At 45.2% G+C, this 23,875-nt stretch overlaps 1 protein-coding gene across 7 annotated transcripts in view; it reads right to left on the bottom strand.

Moving 5' to 3' along the window:
* Nucleotides 1–6,285: 6,285 nt before the first annotated feature.
* Nucleotides 6,286–23,875, bottom strand: part of LOC146808630 (uncharacterized) — a 320,797-nt gene continuing 303,207 nt past the window's right edge. For all 7 annotated transcript variants that reach the window (XM_085623656.1, XM_085623657.1, XM_085623655.1 and 4 more), the window contains 2 exons: nt 13,271–14,076; nt 6,286–6,560 (listed from right to left, as the gene is read on the bottom strand). In XM_085623656.1, the coding sequence (XP_085479782.1) occupies nt 13,301–14,076 (776 nt within the window). In that variant the 3' untranslated portion in view covers nt 6,286–6,560; nt 13,271–13,300. The remainder of the gene's footprint in view (nt 6,561–13,270; nt 14,077–23,875) is intronic.

Raw genomic sequence — 23,875 nt, 5'->3', positions numbered from 1 at the left:
GCCAGGCCTTAGCACATGGACTGCTTTAAATGCATATGCAGTCCTCTAATCACCTAAACAGTTGTGTTTCACACCTTCTATTCCCTAGTTAGTATTCATACTCTTCTAGCAAACACCCTGTCACTCACCCAGTGTGTCTCCTTATAGTACTGTAATCATTTAGTCAGTTAGCATGTAGTCTTTTAGTGAGGTAGGCTTTAGGGCATGAACTGCTAAGTAGTATGCACTATGCATGTAGTGTTTTACCGATCGTCACACTTGTGATTCAGGGCTATAGTTTCTTAGTCAGTTTTTATATAAAATGTGTTTGTACAGTAATGGACTAGTATAAATTTGAAAGTTATTAATATACATTTATTTGTGATTATTTTTTACAGATACAGAACAGGAGTGTTTCTCATCTGTTTGCACTCTTCTCGTGCAAGATTGTTTGGATGAAGGGTCCTTAGGTGTTTTATCATACATGCTGTGCCGCACGAGTATTTTTTGTTAGGATCCCCTCGTAACAGAACTCTTTGGCAAATCTTGCGAATGAAGAAGGTGGCATTGGTCTTTGTTTGCCCCTTGGAAAAAGTAAAAAATTTCGTCACCACTGAAGAAAAACGTTGTGGGCGTGGTGCCTTCTGCAAAAGAATTTCCTCAGATTCTGTAAATATTTTAAAGCGGCAACATTTACAGTTTTTGTAAGTTAAACTTATAAAATTTTGTTAGCTGTATACATTTTATGCATCAGTGATTTGTTTCTTGTGGTATTTTGTTGAGAATACCATGTTGTTTTTTTTTTTACAATCTTTCTGATTTTCCAGGTCTGTCGTCGACATCCGTGGTTCCCACAGGAGTGTTCCGCCTTGTTTTGTATTATTGTTGTTACATTTTGTTTATTAGTTTATTGTTTATATTTATGTTAAAAAAAAAGAAAGTTTGAAAATAGATTATCATTTATATATTTATTATCATAAAAAATAAAGTTTGAAAAAAAAATTAATAATGTTTTTGGTTGTTCTCTTAAGTGCTGTGTGACTCTTTCTTGTTCTTATTACTGTTATTTGATGGAGTCCACCATGGTGTTAAATTTTGGGGCACTTATCGCTGGAATACTGGTGATATCTGCAGTTTGCACCAACTTCTGAACAGTGTGTTAGATTTATCTCAACTTTACTTCCGTTAAAGTGTTGATAATGAAATGGAGAGTAGCCGTTCCCATGCAAAAAGACACAAGGTGCACCTTTGCGATTTATTCTAAATACTAAAATCCTGTATTGTATTGCACTGAGGTATTGGCTGTACTTACAGTGTACACACAAAATCTATTAAGAAATCTCATTGTATTTATATTGATTGGGAATAGTGCGTCAGGTGCTGGATCTTGACGAGATACACTGCTCAGTCCGTATATTGTTGTGCACACGAAAAAAATCACATCACAACTTTCACACCAATTGCAATGCGAAACAAATTCCGGTGATAAGACACGTTAGCACCAGGGATTTTACACCTGCTTTCTGCTGGTGTTAAGCAGGACAACTACCTGTACCATGAAAGGGAACACAGAAAAGAGCCACACCAGAACACCCACAGGTGCCATAGATTCAATGAGCATGATACAGGGATACCCATGAGGGCCAGAAGACTCATCTCAACAACTCCAGGACCGCCAATGCCCCCCAAACCCACATCTTAGTAAGTGTGTCCCATAATAAACATAAACATAATAAAACTGTTCAGAAACACATACTCAATGGATGAAGTCATCAGTGATGTCATTTGAGATGTCATCAGTGATGTCATCTATGATGTCACTGACCATGCCATGAGTGATGTAATATGTGACGTCATCAGCAGTGCATTGCGGGGGCGCAAGTTATAGTTAGCTGAACTAACTATAACAGGGGAATTTCTAGGGTTTTGTACGAGGGAAATGTCCAGCTAACTATAACACCCCTGAAACCTATTGTTTTTTCAGTGAATTTCTAAGGTTTTTTAAATGCCAATTCCTAACTATACCGCCCCTGAAACCTTTGGTTTTTTCAGTGAATATATATATATATATATACATATGAATATATATAGAAAATAAAAAAACATAAGATTGAGGTACATTATCCTTACAAATTTAAACATAAGATTGAGGTACATTATCCTTACAAATTTTCATTTAAAAAACCTTTGAAATTCACTGAATAAACCATAGGTTTCAGGGATGTTATAGTTAGAAATTAGCATTTAAAAAACCTTTGAAATTCACTGAACAAACCATAGGTTTCAGGCACGTTATAGTTAGAAATTAGCATTTAAAAAACCTTAGAAATTCACAGAAAAAACCATAGGTTTCAGGAACGTTATAGTTAGTTGGACATTTCACTCGTACAAAAATATAGAAATTCCGGCGTTATAGTTAGTTCAGCTAACTATAACTCATGCCCCCGCAATGCACTGCTGATGACGTCACATATTACATCATTCATGACATGGTCAGTGACATAACTGATAACATCACTGATGACATCTCAAATGACATCACTGATGACATCACTGATGACATCATCCACATGAAAATCTGATGCACCTCCTTAAACCCTAATATAATCTTTGATACACCCACTCTAAAATACAGACTACCATTTTTGAAACCATAGACACACCAATACCAGTTAGTAAATACCCACTCACTAATTCCTAGGTCTACACACACATCCACTCATTCACCCATACAGTCAACCATCAATACGGCATTATCATATGCTCTCACATATCTATACAGACACTCACACACCTCCACTCATACATAGTTACTCACACACCTAGTCAGTCATGCAAACAATCAATCACACTCCCATTTATTCACCTATACAGCTATACACACACCACCTCACGTATTCAAACATATATTAATACATACTTACACTCCTATACAATAACTAATACAAGCCCACACTGATCCATACAGCCACTCTCACAAACACTCAGTCTCACATATAGTAATTTATACACACCAACACTCACATATACTGCCTTTCACATATGCAGCTACTCCCACATGTACCTCTGAGGCCTCCATTAACTCACCAACATACCCATACACATACTCACCCACCCATACAGCCCTTCACAGATGCACTCTTGAATCCATACACCCAGTGAATCATCCACTCACACATCTATACACAGAGTCACACCCCACACCCACCCACACAGACACTCAGGCACCCATACAGATACTCTGACAACCAATCAATAACCCATATGGATCCTCATTTAGCTACTCATCAACCCATGCAATCGCTTATACACCAACTGACAAACTAAACTGTGTGAATGTCTGTATCAGTCACTAACCCCTGCATTCAGTAAGATACATTTATTCCCTCATTTATACAGTCAGTCAGGCACCTACTAAATCATCCATCCAGACTCTTATACAGCCACTCATTCTTCAATACACCTTGGCATATATATAAAACATATTTAAACTTTATTGAAACACACAATCACTGGACAATGTCACCAGTGATGTCATCAGTGATGTCATTTGAGATCTCTTCACTGATGTCATCAGTGATGTCACTCATCATGTCATGAATAATGTAGTATGTGACGTCATCAGCAGTGCATTGCAGGGGTGCGAGTTATAGTTAGCTGAACTAACTATAACGCTGGAATTTCTATGGTTTTGTACGAGTGAAATGTCCAACTAACTATAACGTTTATAACTGAAACCTATGTTTTTTTCTGTGAATTTCTAAGGTTTTTTAAATGCTAATTTCTAACTATAACGTGCCTGAAACCTAGGTTTGTTCAGTGAATTTCAAAGGTTTTTTAAATGCTAATTTCTAACTATAACGTCCCTGAAACCTATGGTTTTTTCAGTGAAATTCAAAGGTTTTGTAAATGAAAATTTGTAAGTATAATGTACCTCAATCCTATGTTTTTATTTATTTTCTATATATATTAATATATATATATATATTTAAAAAAAGTTGTGAATAATTTTTAGTTAGGAAAACTATATTCAATCTTTTTTTTCTGTGAATATATATATATATATCCAAAAGAAGAAAGGTGCAGAGCCTGATTCCAGTGTAAAATCGTGCGTCTATTTCCAGAGTGAAAGTGTCTGCGACCTCATGTCCTCATATCCTTACGCTTTACGGACTTTAGGCCCTGGTCACAAGTGAGTACAATTGCATTCATAGGAAAGTGCTTCAGTTCAAATACCCACGTGGTTGATGTCATTCTCCTACACATCCCAAGGTGCATCAGTATTGTTGTTCAAATGTCCATACTTTTGGTGCCATGTTAATCCTGCTATGTAGCATCTAAATCAATGTAGTATGACTTACACTATTTTCGATGCATCTTGACAAATGACTAACTATCTAACAACAAAATGACATGACCCGCAGAAGGATGTTGTCTCATGGCTAGAGCTGCCGACTTTAGAACTCGGAAATCAAGGTTCGATCCTCGGGGTCAACTCCACATCCTGTGATTCTGGGCAAATCACTTAATCTCCCTGTGCCTACCAAAAAACAAAATAATGAATGTGTTCTTGTTTAACGTAACTGATGCTCATGTAAAGTGCTCCAATACCTTTGGGTCGAGTTTGTGTTATATAAATCTGCAAAAACAAAAAAAATGTTGACAGTGGTCACCCAAAGGTGACCACTGATCTCACAACACACAGCCATTTAATATGGGGGAAGGCTCCCCACCTCGGATAGTCCCTGCAGCCTTGAAGACAAGCCCCTCAGGACGCCCAGGGGTGATGTGGCGCTCCCATCAAAACTGCACATCGGAGAGCGGTGCAACTCTGCCGGACCGGAGTTCAAACCTTTGCAAAACATAGGTTTAAGACAGTCAAGTACTTTTTTTCCCCTTAAATATAAAAAAGCAGGTGGAGAAAGCTTTTCAACACACAAAAGGGGTTGATTGATACGCACTCTAAACAGTTCTACATGCGCCTAAAGCCACACAGCAGGGGAGGTGCAGAGGCCACACTACAAAAAATGTCTTGTCCAAAATGCAGTGGCAAAAGGTGCGCTCGGCCTGACCATTATAGAACCTAAGCTGTGGCATTTGCAAGTATAATTCGTAAACAGATGGGCAAGCCCCGACACAAAGACGTACACCGCGAACCAAACTAACCCCAGACTGGTGCGCTCACCTCAACAAAAACAAAAACTTCCCGCGTCCGCTATTCTACCTGTGCCGGCCTGCCCATAATCCTCTGCTGCTGGCCACTGAAAGAGGAATAGCCAGGTGTGGTGCCCACCTGAATACCCCACCACTATCCTGGAAGTGACATCATACCTGGGGTCACGGGGAGGCGAATTCTCGTACTTGAAGTGGCTAACTTCCGGGCCAGGAGGCCACAGAAAAAACAGTACTCCATAGGCAGTGAGGAAACACTAAAGGTCATATTATCAAGGAAGTGGCGAAGAGAGGCATTAGGCGTCTTGGCTAAATACCTCTCTTCGCCACTTTGGAAAAGCCGGGCTGCACCATATTACCAAGGATATGGTGCAGCCTGGCATTTCCCCCTGTGATGGCGATAAGTTACGCCACTTATCACCAGCGCAGGCACCCTTGTACCAGAATGCAAGATTGTCTGCGAGCAGGAAGGTTTGTTTATGTGTAGGAAGGAGTGCAGCACACAGAAAAGTTACGAAATGGCATTTTGAAAAAAAAAAAAATTCATGTACAGGAAGGAACACCTTCCTGTACATGAACAGACCAAGGCATTTTGCTTTTTTCCTGTGTGCTGCACAAGGCAGCCCACATGGAAAAATCAAAAACTAGGAGAAATTAAACATTTCTCCCCGTTTATCACCTTAAGACCAGGATTTTTCTGGTCTTAAGTTCGGCGCTGCCACCTATTATCGCCAAGCTTGATAATAGGAGGCAGCGTCGATTTCAATGGGTTTCACGCTGGCAGACACACCGCAACACCCACTGCATGCCCCCTTTCACGATAACGCTGCCTTGATAATAGGGTGATAAAATTATCGCCGCATTATCGGCAGAAAAGTGCAGATAACGCGGAGATAAAGCCCTTGATATTATGCCCTCAAGAGTCTGTCCCCTCTAGTGTCCCCCTGCGGGTGGCTTGGCCATCCGCCTTTTTCGTGGAAGCACACAACTTCTGCCCAATGAAAACATGTACTTCTGGTTCACAACATGTGGGCGGAGCCAAAGACCCTCTCTTGTGATGCTCACTAAATTGTGTGGTGACAGCTGCACTTTCAAGACAGAACGCAAAAAGAAAGAATCGGGGAGGACAAATGCTGACACTTCAACCACCCTTTATTTGAAAATGTGAGAAAAACATAAAAAGGAGACACATAGATTGTACAACTGCAGAGTATTCATGCGTATACAGCGAGCAACAGAACAACATGATCTTTCTCGCAGCCGGTTTGTAAAAATCAGCCATCCAATCAGGAACTGAATGTCTTAGATCGTCTGTAACATTCCAGGATAGAGTGGTGTCCAGGGTTGAAATTCCTGAGGCTTGGCTTTCCTCCAGACCCTTTCAACATCTGTCTTACCGTTGTGTCATTCTAGTAAAATTAAGAAAAGATACATGTGTAAGCAGTAAACTAACTTTAAGCTGAGCAGATACAACAAACCAAAATACAAAAATGTGTTTCTATATTTCATTGACCATCCCAAAGTGAAACATGTAAATATATAAACTACTCAGGCGCTCCCCTAGAGCAGAGCTCTGATTAAGAAGATGTTTTCCACGGAGTAATAACGAAGAAACATAATATAAAGTCATTTTGTTGTTATTAAAAGAGTCATCCAGCGAAGAGGAAGAAAAGAGTTCTCTTTGCTCAAACCCTCAACTCTAACAACCAGGGTTTGTGAGAGAGATTTATGCTGTTATATTAAAACACCGTGAAATTATACACATATGCATCTCTCTTGGCCCCTTTTTTAAGTACACGATGCAGAACTGGGCCATTGTGGCTTAGTCCTGAAGGCTGCATAATATGTTTCTTACTTAAGTGACTCTGCTGTCCTTCCTGAAGAAAGGCGAACATCAACACTTATGAAGATGTATTGTGAATAAGCGCTCCGGGGTCCCTGCGCGTGGGCGGTACTATTCAGTGCTTATGACTATAAATGGAAATTATCTCCGAGAGAACTGCATTTTCTCACCACTGGAAGGAACCCTTAAGGGCTAGGAACAGTCTCAAGGTGAGAGAGGTGGGTAGGGTATGATATGTTTAGGGTTAATGCTGTGGGTAGGGTGTCGATTGTGGTTAGGGTTGAAGTCAGGGATTTTTATTGAGTTTAGAAGCTGCTTGTCACTGATTGTAGTTTTCCTAACGGAATTCACAATTTAATGACAATCGTGTTGGGTATTATGTGGTACCCTTATGAATTTGTTCATGTATATGTTTCCACATGAATATATCCACATTAGGTTACCATGTATGATGAGTTACCTTATCAATGGTGCCACAATCAGCTGTATGCCTTAAGTTAAAGGTGCTGGCTTGGTTCCATACACTTCATTTAATCACATTTGTATAGTTATTTCTGGTACTGGTTGCTAATATGTAAAGGACTACAAGTCCCAGAATGCAAAGAAAATACATGTACTGGATTAGCTGCATGCGCATGGACTAGGTAAAATTAATTACTCTGGTGACATGTGCCAGCAGGGAATTGTTTTCCTTTCTTTCCTGAGGGTGATGCAATGTAGGTTCACATGTGAGTGTCATGGGAGTAGCATTGGACTGGGACAGACAAACATTGTGCAATGCCCTAACTGTATTGCACTTCTCGAGTAGGCACAAGTGTTGAACTGAGTGTGGTAATGGGGCTGTGGCTGCACAAATTCAATATTTGTGGTGTGGAAATAAAGGCTACAAAGTAAATGTGCATTTAACATGACACAATAATGCAGATGTCTTGGTGCACAGCAATCAATCATCAATCAATCGCATTTATAAAGCGCGCTACTCACCCATAAAGGGTCTCAAGGCGCTGGGGAGGGTGGGGGGGGGGGTCAGTGCTCGAAGAGCCAGGTCTTGAGCTGCCTTCTGAAGGAGAGGTGTTCAGGTATGGCGCGAAGGTGGCTGGGCAGAGAGTTCCAGGTCTTCGCTGCCAGGAAAGAGACGGATCTTCCTCCGGCGGTGGCTTTGCGGATGTGGGGTACGGCTGCCATGGCCTGTCCGGCGGATCGTAGAGTGCGCGGAGGAGTGTAGAAGGAGACGCGGTTGTTGATGAGTTTGGGTCCGAGGTTGTGAAGGGCTTTGTGTGCGTGGGTGAGGAGTCGGAAGGTGATCCTCTTGTTGACGGGGAGCCAATGGAGTTTTTTCAGGTGTCCTGAGATGTGGTGGTGGCGAGGGATGTCCAGGATGAGTCTTGCGGCAGCGTTCTGGATCCGTTGGAGTTTCCTCAGCAGCTTGGTGGTGATGCCCGCGTACAAGGTGTTCCCGTAGTCCAAGCGACTGGTGACGAGGGCGTGGGTGACGGTCTTTTTGGTGTCGGTGGGGATCCAGCGGAAGATCTTGCGGAGCATGCGGAGGGTGTTGAAGCATGCTGAGGTCACCGAGTTCACCTGTCTGGTCATGGTGAGGGATGAGTCCAGGATGAAGCCGAGGTTGCGTGCGTGGTCGGTGGGTTGGGGATTACTGCCTAGGGCGGGGGGCCACCAGGAGTCGTCCCATGCGGTGGGGGTGGGGCCGACGATGAGGACCTCCGTCTTGTCGGCGTTCAGTTTCAGGCGGCTGTCTGTCATCCAGTTCGCCACTTCCTTCATTCCTTCATGAAGTCTGTTCCTAGCTGAGGTGGGGTTGTTTGTGAGTGATAAGATGAGCTGGGTGTCGTCGGCGTATGATATAAGGTCCAGTCCGTGTTTGCGTGCGATGTTCGCCAGGGGGGTCATGTAGATGTTGAAGAGAGTGGGGCTGAGGGAGGATCCTTGAGGTACGCTGCAGATGATCTCCGTGGCTGTGGATCTGAAGGGGGGCAGGCGGACTCTCTGAGTCCTTCCGGAGAGGAAGGAGATGATCCATTCGAGGGCCTTGCCTCTGATGCCGGCGTTGCTGAGGCGTCGTATCAGGGTGCGGTGGCAGACCGTGTCGAAGGCTGCGGAGAGGCCCAGGAGTATGAGGGCCACGGTCTCACCCTTGTCGGTCAGGGCTCTGATGTCGTCCGTGGCTGCGATGAGGGCGGTTTCGGTGCTGTGGTTGGTCCTGAAACCGAACTGTGTGGGGTCGAGGGAGTCGTTGGTTTCCAGGGCGTTGTAGAGTTGAGTGTTGACAATTTTCTCAATCACTTTGGCGGGGAACGGCAGGAGAGAGATGGGCCGGAAGTTTTTGAGTTTGGTGGGGTCTGCTGTGGGTTTCTTTAAGAGGGCGTTGAGCTCTGCGTGTTTCCAGCTCTCCGGGAAGGTGGCGGTGGTGAGGGAGGCGTTGATGACATCTCGGAGGTGCGGTGCGATTATGTCGTCGGCTTTGTTGTAGATGTGGTGCGGGCAGGGGTCCGATGGGGATCCGGAGTGGATCGTGTTCATGACGCGGGTGGTCTCCTCGGTGGTGGTTGGGCTCCAGGTGAGGATGGTGGTGATGTCGGTAGCGGGTTCTGGGGGGGGGGTTCGTGTCGGTGGTCGGGAAGCTGATGTATATGTCGGTGATCTTGTGGTGGAAGAAGGTCACGAGGGAGTCGCAGAGGTCCTGTGATGGGGGGATGGAGTTGTTTTCTGCGTCCGGGTTGGAGAGCTCTTTGACGATGCCAAATAGTTCCTTGCTGTTGTGGGCGTTGTTGTCAAGTCTGTTCCGGTAGGCTGTTTTTCGTGCGGCGCGGAGGTGTTGGTGGTGTTGGCGGGTGGCGTCCTTGAGAGCTGACATGTTCTCTTCGGTCTGGTTGAGGCGCCACGTCTTCTCGCGGGCGCGGCATTCTTTCTTGGAATCCTTGAGGTCGGGGGTGAACCAGGAGTTTTTCTTGTGGTTGTTGGTGCTGGCTTGACTTTTCAGGGGGGCCAGGAGGTCGGCGCAGTCGGAGATCCAGTTGGTGAGGTTGTTGGCGGCTTCGTTTGGGTCGGTGGTGCTGGTGGGTCGGTTCTGGGAGAGGGTTGATGCGAGCTGATCCGTGGTGATACGAGTCCAGTGTCTTCTTGGTGGTTGCTGGGTGTGGTGGTGCACAGTGGTCTTCTTGAAGATGAAGTGGACGCAGCTGTGGTCCGACCAGGTGAGTTCGGTGGTGTGGCTGAAGGTGATGTGTTTGCTGGAGGAGAAGATGGGGTCGAGCGTGTGTCCGGCGTAGTGGGTGGGTGTGTTGACTAGCTGATTCAGTCCCAGGTTGGTGAGGTTGTCCAGTAAGGCGGTGGTGTTGTTGTCGGTGAGGTTCTCCAGGTGAAAGTTGAGGTCTCCTAGGAGGATGTAGTCGGTGGACGAGAGTGCGTGAGGGTTGACGAAGTATGCGATGTCTTCGCTGAACTTGGTGCGGGGTCCTGGTGGTCTGTACATGAGGGTGCCTCTGAGGGTGGTCTTGGGGTCGCTGTGGATCGTGAAGTGGAGATGTTCGGCGTCGGGGAGTGAGTTGTCGGTGTTGGTTGAGATGCGGATGGAGTTTTTGTGTGCGATGGCGATGCCTCCTCCGATGCGGTTGGTGCGGTCTTTCCGGATGATTTTGTAGCCGTCGGGGATGGCTATGGCGATGTCGGGTGCCGAGGAGGGATTCATCCAGGTCTCGGTGAGGAAGGCAATGTCCGGGTTCGTAGAGTTGATGAGGTTCCACAGTTCGATGGCGTGCCTGAGGATGGATCGGGTGTTGACCAGGATGCAGTGGAGATTGCTTCCGGGGGAGTTGTTCTTGACGGGAGCGGTGTTGGTCCGTGGGCAGGTGAAGTGACAGTTGTTGCAGGTGAAGGGTCCGTGGGTCCGTTTAGGGTGGGCGCGGTAGCAGCCCGGAGTGCGGCCGGGGTTGAGGTTGACGAGGGTGGTGGTGTCGTAGGTCAGGCGGGGGCCAGGGGTTCGGGCGCTGAGCGCAGGCCAGGCGCGGACGGGTGCAGACGGGCTTGCCTTAGGGGCGCCTTCGGCGCGCCAGCGGTGCGCCCGCTGCGCGCGTCCGCTGCGCGGCCTCGCAGCGGCCGCCATTTAAGGGGTAGCCGGGGAGGCGGGGTCAGCTGGGAGGCGGGAGGAGGGCGAGTAGGGGAAAAAAGCGGCAAAAAAGCGGCGGCGGGAAAAAGGCTCCAAAGGCGAGGAGGCCTAGAAAAATGAAAAAGGCGCAGAAAAACAGGCAGCAAGAGATGACAACAGTCTGCATTCAGACATTCCTGGGCCAAAATGACATACAGGCTTTCCTAAAACTACAGATTTCATAATATTTCCTGGGGTTATTTGGGGATGTTGTGAATCCCCCAAAATATGAAACCAATGCAAAATGTATATGTACACCTACATCTGCCTGCACGCTCACTGTTGTGGAGCAACACTCCTTCAGAAGCAATATGGACGGAACCGAAGCTAGATTTGTCTTACTGAATGGGGACTGGTTTCAGGTGCTTGCAAACTCCTCTGCCCTCCGTGCATCATGAGGAAGGAAGGTTTCCACATAAATAGGATAGCCAACCTAAGGCTTTGGGGTGGAGAATATGCTGCTTCAGCTGCAAAAAATATATTTTACTTTGCCGTCCTTTCTGAAGCCACTCTGTTGAGTTTACCGTTATAGAACGAGCCCACTAGACAGCGCAATCGGAGTCTATTCTCTTTGCCACCACCCCTTTCTTCTTCCTCCTCAAACTTGCATATGTTCTCTCCTCTTTTCTCCAGCCCACTCTGCTGTACCCATTACTGCACAGTGCCCCATTGCTTTGTAGCTACGTTCATGCTCTACAAATCCACGTACTACAAGATAAAGCATGCCTGCAGAGCCGGCTCCTATGGTAAAACTCACTGTGTACAGGCAACAGCTGAGATAGACAACCACAATAGGACTCACCGCCCACAGGCCACAACTGAGATCAACACCCAAAATAGGTCTCACCTCCCACAGGCAACGGCTGAGATCGATACTCTCAATAAGGCTCATAGCCCACAGGCAAAAACAGAGACGGACACCTACAATATAAATCTCCATCTGCAGTCAACAGCTGAGATTGACACCCACAATAAGAATCACCACCCACAGGCAACAACTGAGACCGACACACCAGCCAGGGAATCTCTGAAACCTTTGTGGACCCATGGTCCCCAGGTCCTTGCGACCTCTTCACTCTTTTGAGTGCCTCTGAACTTGGCTACAAGTCCCCCAGTGCAGCCTATTTTTAAGTGGGCTCCCTTCTTCGCAGGGTGCCAGCTACTTACTCTCCCAGCACCCTGCACCCAGCCAAATCTGAGACACCCCCAAGAAACTGTTGGTAGAACTTTGGATCCTGGCTCCCTAATGTTGGAATCCTAGAAGGTGAACCTCTAAGATGTACTGCACGGTGATTTATTGCATTCTATGTTTGTCTCCATAGGATAACATTGTGGGTAATTCTTCCCGCTTAGGGCAACAAAAGCAAAAGGAACAACTAATGGATGGAATGCTGAACAATGCAAACATTCATCCCTGTACTGGGGAGAATGCATGACATTGTTCAACATTCTGTCCGTCAATTATTCTTTTTGCATTTGTCACCCCAAGTGAGACGGGTATGCCCAGACATGGGACCCGTGCTCTCCATGCCACTGGAGTCTAGCTAGCCGGTCTGATGAGGGATGAAACCCGAAAACGGTCCCAGGAAGCTTGCTTCCTTTCCAGGGAAGACCTGGCTTGGAGGTTCGGGCTGGATTGTTCTCATGAGGAGCAGGGTCAAGATTGATTTGCATATGGCTGGCTTTAAACTGGAAAAGCATGGGGAGAAACAAAACAATGGATTTAGGCCCAGATCTCTGTACTGGGGTGAATTGTCCATCAATTGTTCCTTTTGTATTTCTCACCCCTAGTAGGACGCTTATGCCCAGATGTGGGCCCCGTGCTCTCCATGCTACTGGAGTCTAGCTAGCCTGATTGATGAGGGTTGAAACCGCAAAGCTGGTCGTAGGATCCTTGTTTCCAGTCCAGTGAAGATCTGGCCTGGCAGTTCGGGCTGGACTGTTCCCATTGGGCGCAGGGTCAAGACTGATTTGCATATGGCTAGGTCTGAACTGGGGCGGCTAAGTGAGCTAAAAAATGATGATGGATTCAACCCAGATCTATGACTGTGGATGAGTGTCTGAAAAGTTCCAGCGCTCCGTTCATCATTTCCTTGTGTTTGCATCATACTTACTTAGACAAGGGTGTTGGGCTCTTATTCTCGTCATTGGGCTGCTATGCCACAAGGTTTGGCAGCATCTGGCTCTTTCTTGTTCTCCACCTCCCTTGTGAAGGCCATGAATTTAAAGAAATTGATATGACCCAGATATTGAGCTCTTCCAAGCCAGTTGTCGTCCATCCTGGTTGGCGGAGAGGCTGTGTAGATCTTCCCATCTGACTTGGAGACATACCAAAGGATGCCGTCGGGAGTGAAAGACATGAAGTGGCTTAAACCATTCCATCCACTTCCTCTGCCAATGGCCTGGCTTTCTCCAATCCAGTTGACAGCTGCACTCGCTGGAGGACTTCCCTTGAACATTTTATCTGCAGTCACTGCATGCAGAACGCCCTGGGGGTCGAAGAAGATGGAGGAAAACCAATCCCATCCGTTATTACCAACTTTGGTAGCTTGTTTGTGCAACCAACTCTGGTCTTCATTGGCTGGCGGGGGGCCTGTGTAGAGCTCACCCTCATGAGTGGTGGCATAAAGCGCTCCTTTGGGGTGAAAGAAAAGGTGCTTGAATCTTCCCCAGTCTTCTTTCCCTACACGCTTTGCAGTATCTTTGATCCAGTTCTTGGATGGGTCTGAAGGCATGGGACCTCTATATATCTCAGATCCTTTCACGACATACAGAAGACCCTCTGGGCTGAAGAGCACATGGCTTACACCGCACAGCTTCCCCAAAACAGGAGCTCTGGACGTGAAATCGTCGTTGTAAGCTGCTGGAGGCTGGCCCGCCCTGATGACACCCTGATTGTCCACAGTGAACAAGATCACGCCTGAAAAGCAACAGAGAGAGAGTTATTTGCACCCGATATTTGTTTTCAGAAGGATAACAAGTTGGCATAGTATACTCTTGACAGTATCGCTCACAGATGGCAACTACGCGTCACCCGGGGTGGCAGGTTAAACCCATGCCTACCCCTTGGTACTCCTGACTTCCTAGAGAAAATGTAACATTGGAAAATGCATATTTTTCTCTCTCAACAGAAAACAAAAAAGGTCAACAGGATTCACAGAGATATCTTCTACATTGTAGAGCAGGACTAGATTCTTTTGGTTCAAAACAGCAGCTCTCACACATCTTTCAGTTGTTGTTTTTGTGACAGTGCAGAGCTACGATAGAACAAATCCTGGAAACATGGGGGCCTATTTATAAAAAAGATGCGTCACCCTCGTGACACGCAACGGGGCGCAAGAGCGACGCAACTCTTAAGTTTGATTTAGCAAGACACGCAAGGCTCCGTTGCATGGCTGTGCATGACTTGATAAACTAGAATAACGCAAGATAGCGTAAATCGCTGCGTGGCATTACTCTGCCCCAGGGAGGCTTTCCATGGGTAGAGCGTGTCTGTTGCTACGCATTCACCCATGGGTTTTGGCACATTCCCATATTTACCATTACTGGTAGACCTGTGACTGCGTCAAAATGCTCCATATACCCAGGCAAGGCGTAGAAAAAAATATCTTTATTTCTCCGTGTTACTTCCTCGTTCTCTGTTTGCTGCATTCATTCTGCAGCGCACATAGAATGAGAAAAATGCCTCTCAGAATTGTTTTTGTACAGAAACCCCTACCTTCCTGAACCAAAACAACGTTGCTTGCAACGCAGGACGCCTGCAACCATAGTGCAAGGGCGCCTGCATTGGTGCCAGGGCACCTGCAGCCATAGTGCAAGGGCGCCTGCAACCATAGTGCAAGGGCGCCTGCAACCATAGTGCTAGGGCGCCTGCAACCATAGTGCTAGGGCGCCTGCAACCATAGTGCAAGGGGCCTGCATTGGTGCCAGGGCGCCTGCATTGGTGCTAGGGTGCCTGCACTGGTGCTAGGGCGCCTGCATTGGTGCTAGGGTGCCTGCACTGGTGCTAGGGCGCCTGCATTGGTGCTAGGGTGCCTGCACTGGTGCTAGGGCGCCTGCATTGGTGCTAGGGCGCCTGCATTGGTGCTAGGGTGCCTGCACTGGTGCTAGGGCGCCTGCATTGGTGCTAGGGCGCCTGCATTGGTGCTAGGGCGCCTGCATTGGTGCTAGGTAGCACATTGTGCTCCAGCACTGGGAAAAGATAGGAATGCTCTGTGTTATGTTAAATACAGCGCATTCCTGCCCTTTTCCTATCACGCAGCGCAGCACGGTGACTTGCTGCATTTCATCATTATTTCATAAATAAGCCCCTTGAACCCCAAATACATATTCAGGATATGGTTGCGATCTGGAGCAAAAAATTGTAATGAGATTAGAAATCGTAATTTCCCCAAGTAGTCAGGTATGTATGTATGTATGTATGCATGGAATGACCATTCAGCTGTGAAAGTGTGATGATGTATTTATGTATGTATGCAGGTATGTATATGATACATAATGACCATTCAGCTGTGAAAGTGTGATGGTGACGAGTGTATGTGGTTCTATCTGTAGTGATAAGAAACACAAAGATCTGCCCAACTTCACGTGTGCACCAGCTTCGAAGGTGCGTGTTAAGAAGGCCTGTTTACCTATGTATATAAGTATGTATGTATTGATGGAGGGTCAGATGGAGGGTCACGTTTTACCATTTGAATTCCCAACATGACATCTCGCTCAACCCAGGTAGCATGAAGGTCTCTGTATAGGCCCTACCAGCCAGAATCTGGAAATGTGCTATTTTGATCATTCTTTCCATGCACAATCAGTAAGTGATAACCCACTCATCCCTTGACCCCTCTGCGCAGAGGCCAAAGCCCACTGCCTCGTGTTATCATCGCCAACAATACTCCAACAATAAAATCAACTAGGCCCAACATTTACAAACATGAATTTCTCGTATGTCCAGCTCTGCTAGGCAGCTTGGCAAACTGCAGAAGCTTTCCATAGTTACAAGAAGAACGTGTCTCACCGGTTGGTACACCCTTGACATTTCATAAGGATCGTTTGCTTCATTTTTTTATATATTATGAAATTTACCAAGCTTGCTCATATGAAACTCAAGACGGCAACTTGCAATGATAACAATGATAGCACCTGTTGCAGGATCCGCTCTCACATATAAATTTAGAGAAACTTATGCTAAAAATGTTCTTTGTTTATAAGTTGTGGTCAAGCATGGCCGACTGCCCGCCCAACCACCTGACCCACCGAGGTCCCACTTCTGTGTTCTGAGGGGTTAGTAACACATTGTAGGCGTGCGGTCAAGCACCTGCCCCAGTATGACTCTAGCACCCACGTCAATGCGGTTTAACCATTCTGCTTTGACCAGGTATATGAGGTCCGGACCCCACTTTGAGCCCAGAACTCTTCTGCAGTGCCTCGCACTCCGTGGGTTCCCGGCCGGCCGAATATCTGCATTGGGCTTGAGAAGCCTACTCTCAGGTGGTACAGCCCAATCTAGATATCATTCTTCTCTCCTTTTCAGTCTCATCACTCATTCTTGGTTTTTCATCCTCACCCAATTTATTGCATTTAATGTATCTTGATCTTAGGACTTCTGCATGATTAACTTTCTCATTTAAGGTTTTTGCCTTCTACGCTCTAGCAGGCTAAGAATATATGCATATTTTGTGTTGCTATTTCTGATTGATTAAAACTGTGATCATAACATTCTTTCTGAGCTAATGAATAGATGAATATATATATTTTGCTGTGTTATTGACTTGTTGAATAAAAGTGCCACTCCAACGTGAAACTCGTGTTTATTTTCCTCAGACTGTGGTTGAGCTCTGGTAGACCACAACAGGAAGGGTTACATCTACCCTTCTTCTGTAGTGATAAGAAACACAAAGATCTGCCCAACTTCACATGTGCACCAGCTTCGGAGGTGCGTCTTAAGAAGGCCTGTTTACCTATGTATATATGTATGCATGTATGTATGCATATATGTATGCATGTGCATACATATATGAGAGGATGTAGCCTTACGGCTAGAGCGGTCGCCCTCGAAGCTGGGGAACAGCGTTCGAGTCTCGGCAACGACACTCAACATCCTGTGATTCTGGGCAAATCACTTAATCTCCCCGCGCCTAAAAAAAATTAATATGTCCTTGTGTAATGAAACTGGTGCTCATGTAAAGCGTTCTGATACCCGATATCTTCGGGTCTAGTTTGTGCTATATAAAATTCTAACAAAAAACAAAAAAAAATGTGCGTATGCTTGGTTGTATGTATGTATGCTAGTATGTATGTGTGCATGTATGTGTGCATGTATGTGTGCATGTATATATGTATTCATGTATATATGCATGTATTCATTTATGTATGCATGTATGTATGTATATGGTACACAATGACCATTCAGCAGTGGACCTGTGACTGTAACGAGTATGTATGGTGTTATCTGCACTGATTATACATACAAAGATCTGTCCAACCTCAGGTGTAGACCAGCTTCATAGGTGAGTCTTAAGAAGGCCTGTTTACCTAGTTAATTGTAATTGTAATTGTAATTGCATTATATACTGCTTATTAATCCTGATGAGGTGTCGAAGCACTTTTCGGCGAGTAGCGCGCTACTCTGGGACCCATAAAGAAATAGTGGCGAATTAGTATAGTGAAAATATGAAAGTAATTTGAGTGGTGGATATGTTGGTTAGTTCTTTGGATTGAGAAGGATAGTGGAGTGATAGAAGATGGAAAAAGGTTTGCATTTATATAGCGCTTGCTACCCTTGATGAGGTGTTGAAGCGCTTTTTTAGCAAGTAGCACGCTACTATTTAGGAACCCATAAAGGATTAGTAGTGAATTAGTATAGTGAAAGTATGAAAAAAATTTGAGTGGTGGATATGTTAGTCAGTTATTTGAATTGAGAAGGTTAGCGAAGGGGTAGGAGAGGTAACAAGCATTTGCAATGCAATAGGTCTCCCAGTTATACGAGTTTGATCTATTGGCATTATAAATGACTGTGCCTTTTATTTATGTTTTAAAAAAAACAAAATTAAATAAAAAGCATTGTCATTTACAATGCCAATAGCTCAAACTCCTATAAATGCGTGACCTATTGCATTGCAAAATGCTTGTTTAATGAAGAGTTTGCCAATCAATTTTTTGAGATCAACTGTATAGCCGGTCCTCAACTACTGCTAACAACCAATTTTCACTCTCAAGTATCGTTTTCGTAATTCGGCTAAAGGCTTCCAGTCACAACTACGTACATTTCCGCTGTGATAGGGGTGTTGTTTATTGCGCAATCATGCTGATTAGATCTAGCGCGCGACAATTGTATCTTTTATGCCATTCATAAATGTTCATGCGTGCCATTCCTTCTGGACGGACCTAAAAACCAGGCGGCAGCTTTAAGTGGGAGTATGGAAAGGAGGCAGTGCGCAGCGCCCCCCGCAGGCTCTTTAATCCGAGCGAGACCCAACCCTCTGCTGGCTGTACATTTCGCGAGACTTGCTTGGTGCCGTGATCTCCATGTGAGAGGAGCTCCTAGTAAACACTCCCTGCAGCTCAGCCATGGCTTCCCGGTTGTAAGCGGCGGCGAAGCGGGCTGGCATCCCTGTGCTTCCCGCCTTGCAGGTTTCGTTGGAGGATCATCGACGGCCATGCCCGTCCTCTGCAAGGCGTTCCTCTGACTGCAGCCTGAGAGCGAGTGGCACCGTTTGTCGCACATACAAAGGAGGAGGACGTTTAGGGTCCTGGATTAACAAAAGGCAAAAACTGGAATATTTGCAGGATGTGGATACAGGTTCGAACCATTGACGGCAAAGAGACGCATACTATAGACGACTTGTCCCGTCTCACCAAGATCGAGAGTCTGAGGCTCAAGATCCAGGAGACCTTCAACGTAAACCCAGACCGGCAGAGGCTCTTCTACCGGGGGAAGCAGGTAAACAATGCCCGCCGACGCAAAAGATCTTTTTCATGCAGGATCTCGGAAGCACCTCCTTTTTAACACTACCGTCGCCGGCATGGCTAGGGTTGTCAACATAAATGCCCACCGCAGACATGTACCTTCGTGTGTGTGGTGTTTGGGTCCAATTACATGCAGCCCTCACGTGAACTGCGGTTGTACATCTGACATGCTAACATCGCGTGCGTCGACTAGGGGGTGGTGCCATGTGTGCTTGGATTTTTTTCCCCTCTGTCTGCGACTGAATTCAGAAATGGGAGAGTTGGAGCAGCGCTCTAGTATAAAGTTGTTTTTGTCTTTCGGGTTTTAAACTTGGGATCGGGGACATGACTTCCGGATGAATCATATCACAGCACTCGAGGGAGGGTAGAGGAAACTGGGCTGCTGAGACACGGGGAGTTCAAGTGTGGTGGAAAGGAGGCGGAGTGCCGGAGGATAATTTATTCCCGGAAGCGACGCTTTCATTTGTGCTTCCGTGAGCACTGGAGATGCGGTGTCCATGGCGATGACCTTTGGCCTGGTTTATAGGCCAGACTAAAACGCACTCTTTTGGGGGTACGCTCACCTAGTCTACTTTATATACGCATTTCCTTGCCAAACATTGATTTTTCCCTTATGAATCCAGACTAAATTACAGGTTTCCTAGTGTCTCCCACGCTTGTTCCACCCATATCGAAGCTTACGGGGGGACATTCTTCTAATGACGCCCCCGCCTGTTAACAACGTGAGAGCCGGAAGGGTTGCTCACGTAGTAAACCAACACCACTGACTCCATTACGTGCGGCCTCCGGCCATACCATGAAAAGAGGCGCCATGCGATCTCGTCTACCGACCCTGGCGTTTTGTGGGAGTAATATTGGGAGCTTGACCCAAGAATCTCGCACTAAAGACTTTCCCAACGACGTGCTAGCAGTGGCACGTCAAGCCGCAAAAAGCGCGTTCTATCACCAAAGAACGGTGGTGCGAGACACTGGCGTTTAAAAGAGCGGTGGGCAGGGCTTAACGATTTCTATTCGTTGGTCTGGGTTACCTGCTAATTAGAAGCCCTGGAGCAGAGGAAACAAGCCTGCGCGCGTGCTTGGGGGCGGGGGAGCGGACCCTTTGAAGTGCTCCCAAAAAGCGGATTGCATGGCGGCGCGATGCGCGTGATTGTGCGCGTGCTAGCCATGCAATCCGCTTTTTGGGAGCACTTTTCAAACCCGTATTCTATAGTCTCGCTTCGCGATCGCTTACGCGATAGCAAGGCGAGACCTAAAAAGGATTGCATTTATATAGCGCTTGCTACCCCTGATCGGGTGTTGAAGAGCTTATTTTCGGCGAGTAGCGCACTACTCCTGAACCCATACAGCGTTAATGGTCAATTAGTATAGTGAAATATGAAAGAAATGTGAGTGGTGTACATGTTAGTCTGCTATTTGGATTGGAAAGGATAGTGGAGGGATAGAAGGGAAGAATTTAGATTTTTTTATTTTTATTTTGGAGCTCATAGCAGTAGGAGGAGGTTTGGAATGAGTGAAAGGGAGGTGGAGGGGGATGAGTAAAAGGGAGGTGGAGAGGGAAGAGTCAGATGCAGGGTTTAGAAAGGTTTGTTGTGGAGAGCGGAATAGTAAAAAGAGGTATGAGATGATGCAAGGAGGGGTGCAGCGGGGAAGAAACTTGAAAGGTTTTTTTGGGGGATCATAGTAGTGGTATGGGGTTTGGGATGAGTGAGAGAATGGAGGTAATGGATATATTGATAGTGGTATATGGTGAGAAATAGGGTAGTGCATTGGAAAGAGTAGTAGAAAGAGGTTTGAGATGAGTCAGAGAGTTGAGCTAGAGGTTATATTGAGAGCGGTATAGGGTGAAAAATAGGGTAGTGCATTGGCTATGCTGAGTTAGAAGAAAAGTAATAAATAAGTAAAAGTAATAAATATATAGATCCAAAGGTAATAAAGATATAGATCCATAAGTACAAGGAAGGTATATATATGCATGATGGAAGGTAGCATATGTAGATTAAAGATGCATTAAATAAACTTTAGCTTTCAGGTGTTGTACTTGAAATTAGTTATATATATATCTATATATATAGTATAACACTTTATTCGATATAAAATATCATAAAAGTACGAGCATAATTGGTTCATCAATAAAAGTCTGTCATTATACAACATGTGACAATGTAAAAATAGAATTTAAAAAGGGAATATGTACAGATAAAAAACCATAAAAAAACACTTCCTGATGAAGCAGAACAAAATACAGCATATATCTCTAAAGGCCTAGCTCTTGCTAGGCCTTAACAATTTAGTACGCATCAACCAGGCACACCCCAAAAATGTGGCTACCCCACAGACCATAGGCAAGGGAAGAGGCATCGGTTAAAATAGAACGTAACGCCACCCTATAATCCACAAAACCCAGATTTCTGCAGATTTGGCTAAGCCGTTTCCTCCTTGCCGCCCTATAGACCGGGCACGCAAAGAGGAAATGGGAGATGGATTCATTGGGGGCGCAACACCCAGGACAGTTGGCGGATGTTACGCTCTGATTTTTCCAACCTGATACCAAAACATTAAGCGGGAGGGTTCCTAACCTAAGCTTCATGTAGAGCATTCTGTCTTGTGGGGATTGTATAAAGTCGAGATACTGCTCAGATTTAGCATCAAGCTTGTGCTCCAGGAACTGATCAGTGCGGATCCCTCGGTTGGGGTTTCGTGCTTCCCCTCCCTTCACCCAATCCCAATAAGCTTTTTTAAAAATTTGCTTTGCGGGTGGAATCTGGCTGGACCATGCATCCCCATACCCAATTTCTGTGACCAACTGCTTTAATTTACAGATCCATTTGATCTTATTACCTGTATCTAAATTAATGATCTCATTCAGAGCAGCGGCATAGCTGGCCAATTCCGGGGTGCGTCTCAAACAAACCCAAAAGAGCAGCGGGCGCAATCTTGCTATGTCCTTAATAGAGCGCTTGCCCAAGTCCTTACGAAGAGGTATCAGGGGGGTATATATATATATATATATATATATAATGCTTCTTGCTGTGAGAAGCGCTCGAGCGCTGGCCGGGCCTCAAGCTGCAGCCCAATCACAGGTATGGAAGCGTCTGCCCCTTGATGCCTTAAACAGCCGAACACCGCTGTTGGCCTGATGCGTTTCGATATCCCATCTTTTTCAAAGACCAGTGGTGAAAGGAACACACACACTTCCGGCTTCATTTCAACTTCCCTTTATTACGCGCCTCCTATAGGATGCTCATGAGTCTGCACACTGGATTCTGGGAAATGTAGTTCGGAAGGGATATATGATCCCCTGTAAGATGCCTTCATAATGTTCTGTTGGGATGATAAAAGCCTACAAATTAGCCTTGAAGATCAGGCACTTCCTCAATCCTTGGCCATTCGCTCCCCAATGCGAGGCTGCTGGATGTCAACCCCCGTGGCCCTCAAGTCAGGGGTGGTGCACTCTCGACGGTAAGGCCTCCGCCATATGTATAATGCTTCTTGTTTGGTCCTGCTGTGAGAAGCACTCGAGCGCTGGCCGGGCCTTAAGCTGCAGCCCAATCACAGGTATGACAGGGATGATGAAATCCTGTGATGTCATCAATAATGTCATCAGTGATGTTATTTGAGATGTCATAAGTGATGTCATCAGTGATGTCACTGACCATGTCATGATTGATGTAATATATGAAGTAATCAGCAGTGGATTGCGGGGGCCCGAGATATAGTTACTCAAATTACTATAAAGGGAGAATTTCTCTGGTTTTGTATGAGTGAAATGTCCAACTAACTATAACATGTCTGAAACCTATGGTTTATTCAGTGAATTTCAAAGGTTTTTTAAATGCTAATTTCTAAATATAGTGTTCTTAATACCTATGGTTTTTCTCATTAAATTTCAAAGTTGTTATAAAACTAATTTCTACCTACAATGTCCCTGAAACCTATATTGTTTTTAAGTACATTATAAAAAGACATCCATACTTTTTGTAGTGAAAAACTAACTGAAACAGTAGTCTGTTATAAGTTATAATTCAACAATGATTAAAACTTAATTAGCACTAATTAACATATAAGTGTGGAAAAAGTGTGACCCTGCAGGTATGATACGTGACTTCGAACAACAACGTTCACAGTTTGATTCCCGGCTCCGGCAGTATCTTAGAGCACCATCCGAGCGCCGGGACACCTCTCTGGAGGTAGCTGTCCACTTTAAAAATGCTGGCATTTTTTTCATTTAAACCCATAGTGATAAGAAATATTAGCACATTTTTTTTTGTTCTATTCTGCACGATATTTTTTATATGTCTTCTATTTAGAATTACGGCAATTAATAGATGTTTTTAGATACGAGAAAGGAAATAACACGGTTTGCCGAGTAACATTTTTCAAGCTCTACATATTAAGCAGCTTATACGTGTGAGGATCGAAAGCAAAACCTTTACCGCTTCACATTTTGCAACTTTTCCCAACACGTGCACAAGTTAAATAGTCAAAACATGAGCATGTGTCAACTGTAAAACGTGACATCTAATTGGGGATCACTGACATAATATTGACTACAAAAATATAGACTTACAAAAATATCGATGCCAAAATATAGAATACCAAAATATCGAATTCCTATCTCCAAACAGGAAAGTACAAAAATATCGAATCCAAAATATCGTTGTAAATAATATAGTTAGTCAAAATATCGAATTTTTTAAATGTTTTAAAAGTAATGTTAAATTAATGAAATAATGCATATAATTAACTGACACATACTT

Source organism: Triturus cristatus, chromosome 8 (genome assembly GCF_964204655.1).
Source record: "Triturus cristatus chromosome 8, aTriCri1.1, whole genome shotgun sequence".
Classification (NCBI taxonomy): domain Eukaryota; kingdom Metazoa; phylum Chordata; class Amphibia; order Caudata; family Salamandridae; genus Triturus; species Triturus cristatus.
Note: the sequence above shows the minus strand (reverse complement) of the source record. Positions and strands in the feature narration are given on the sequence as shown.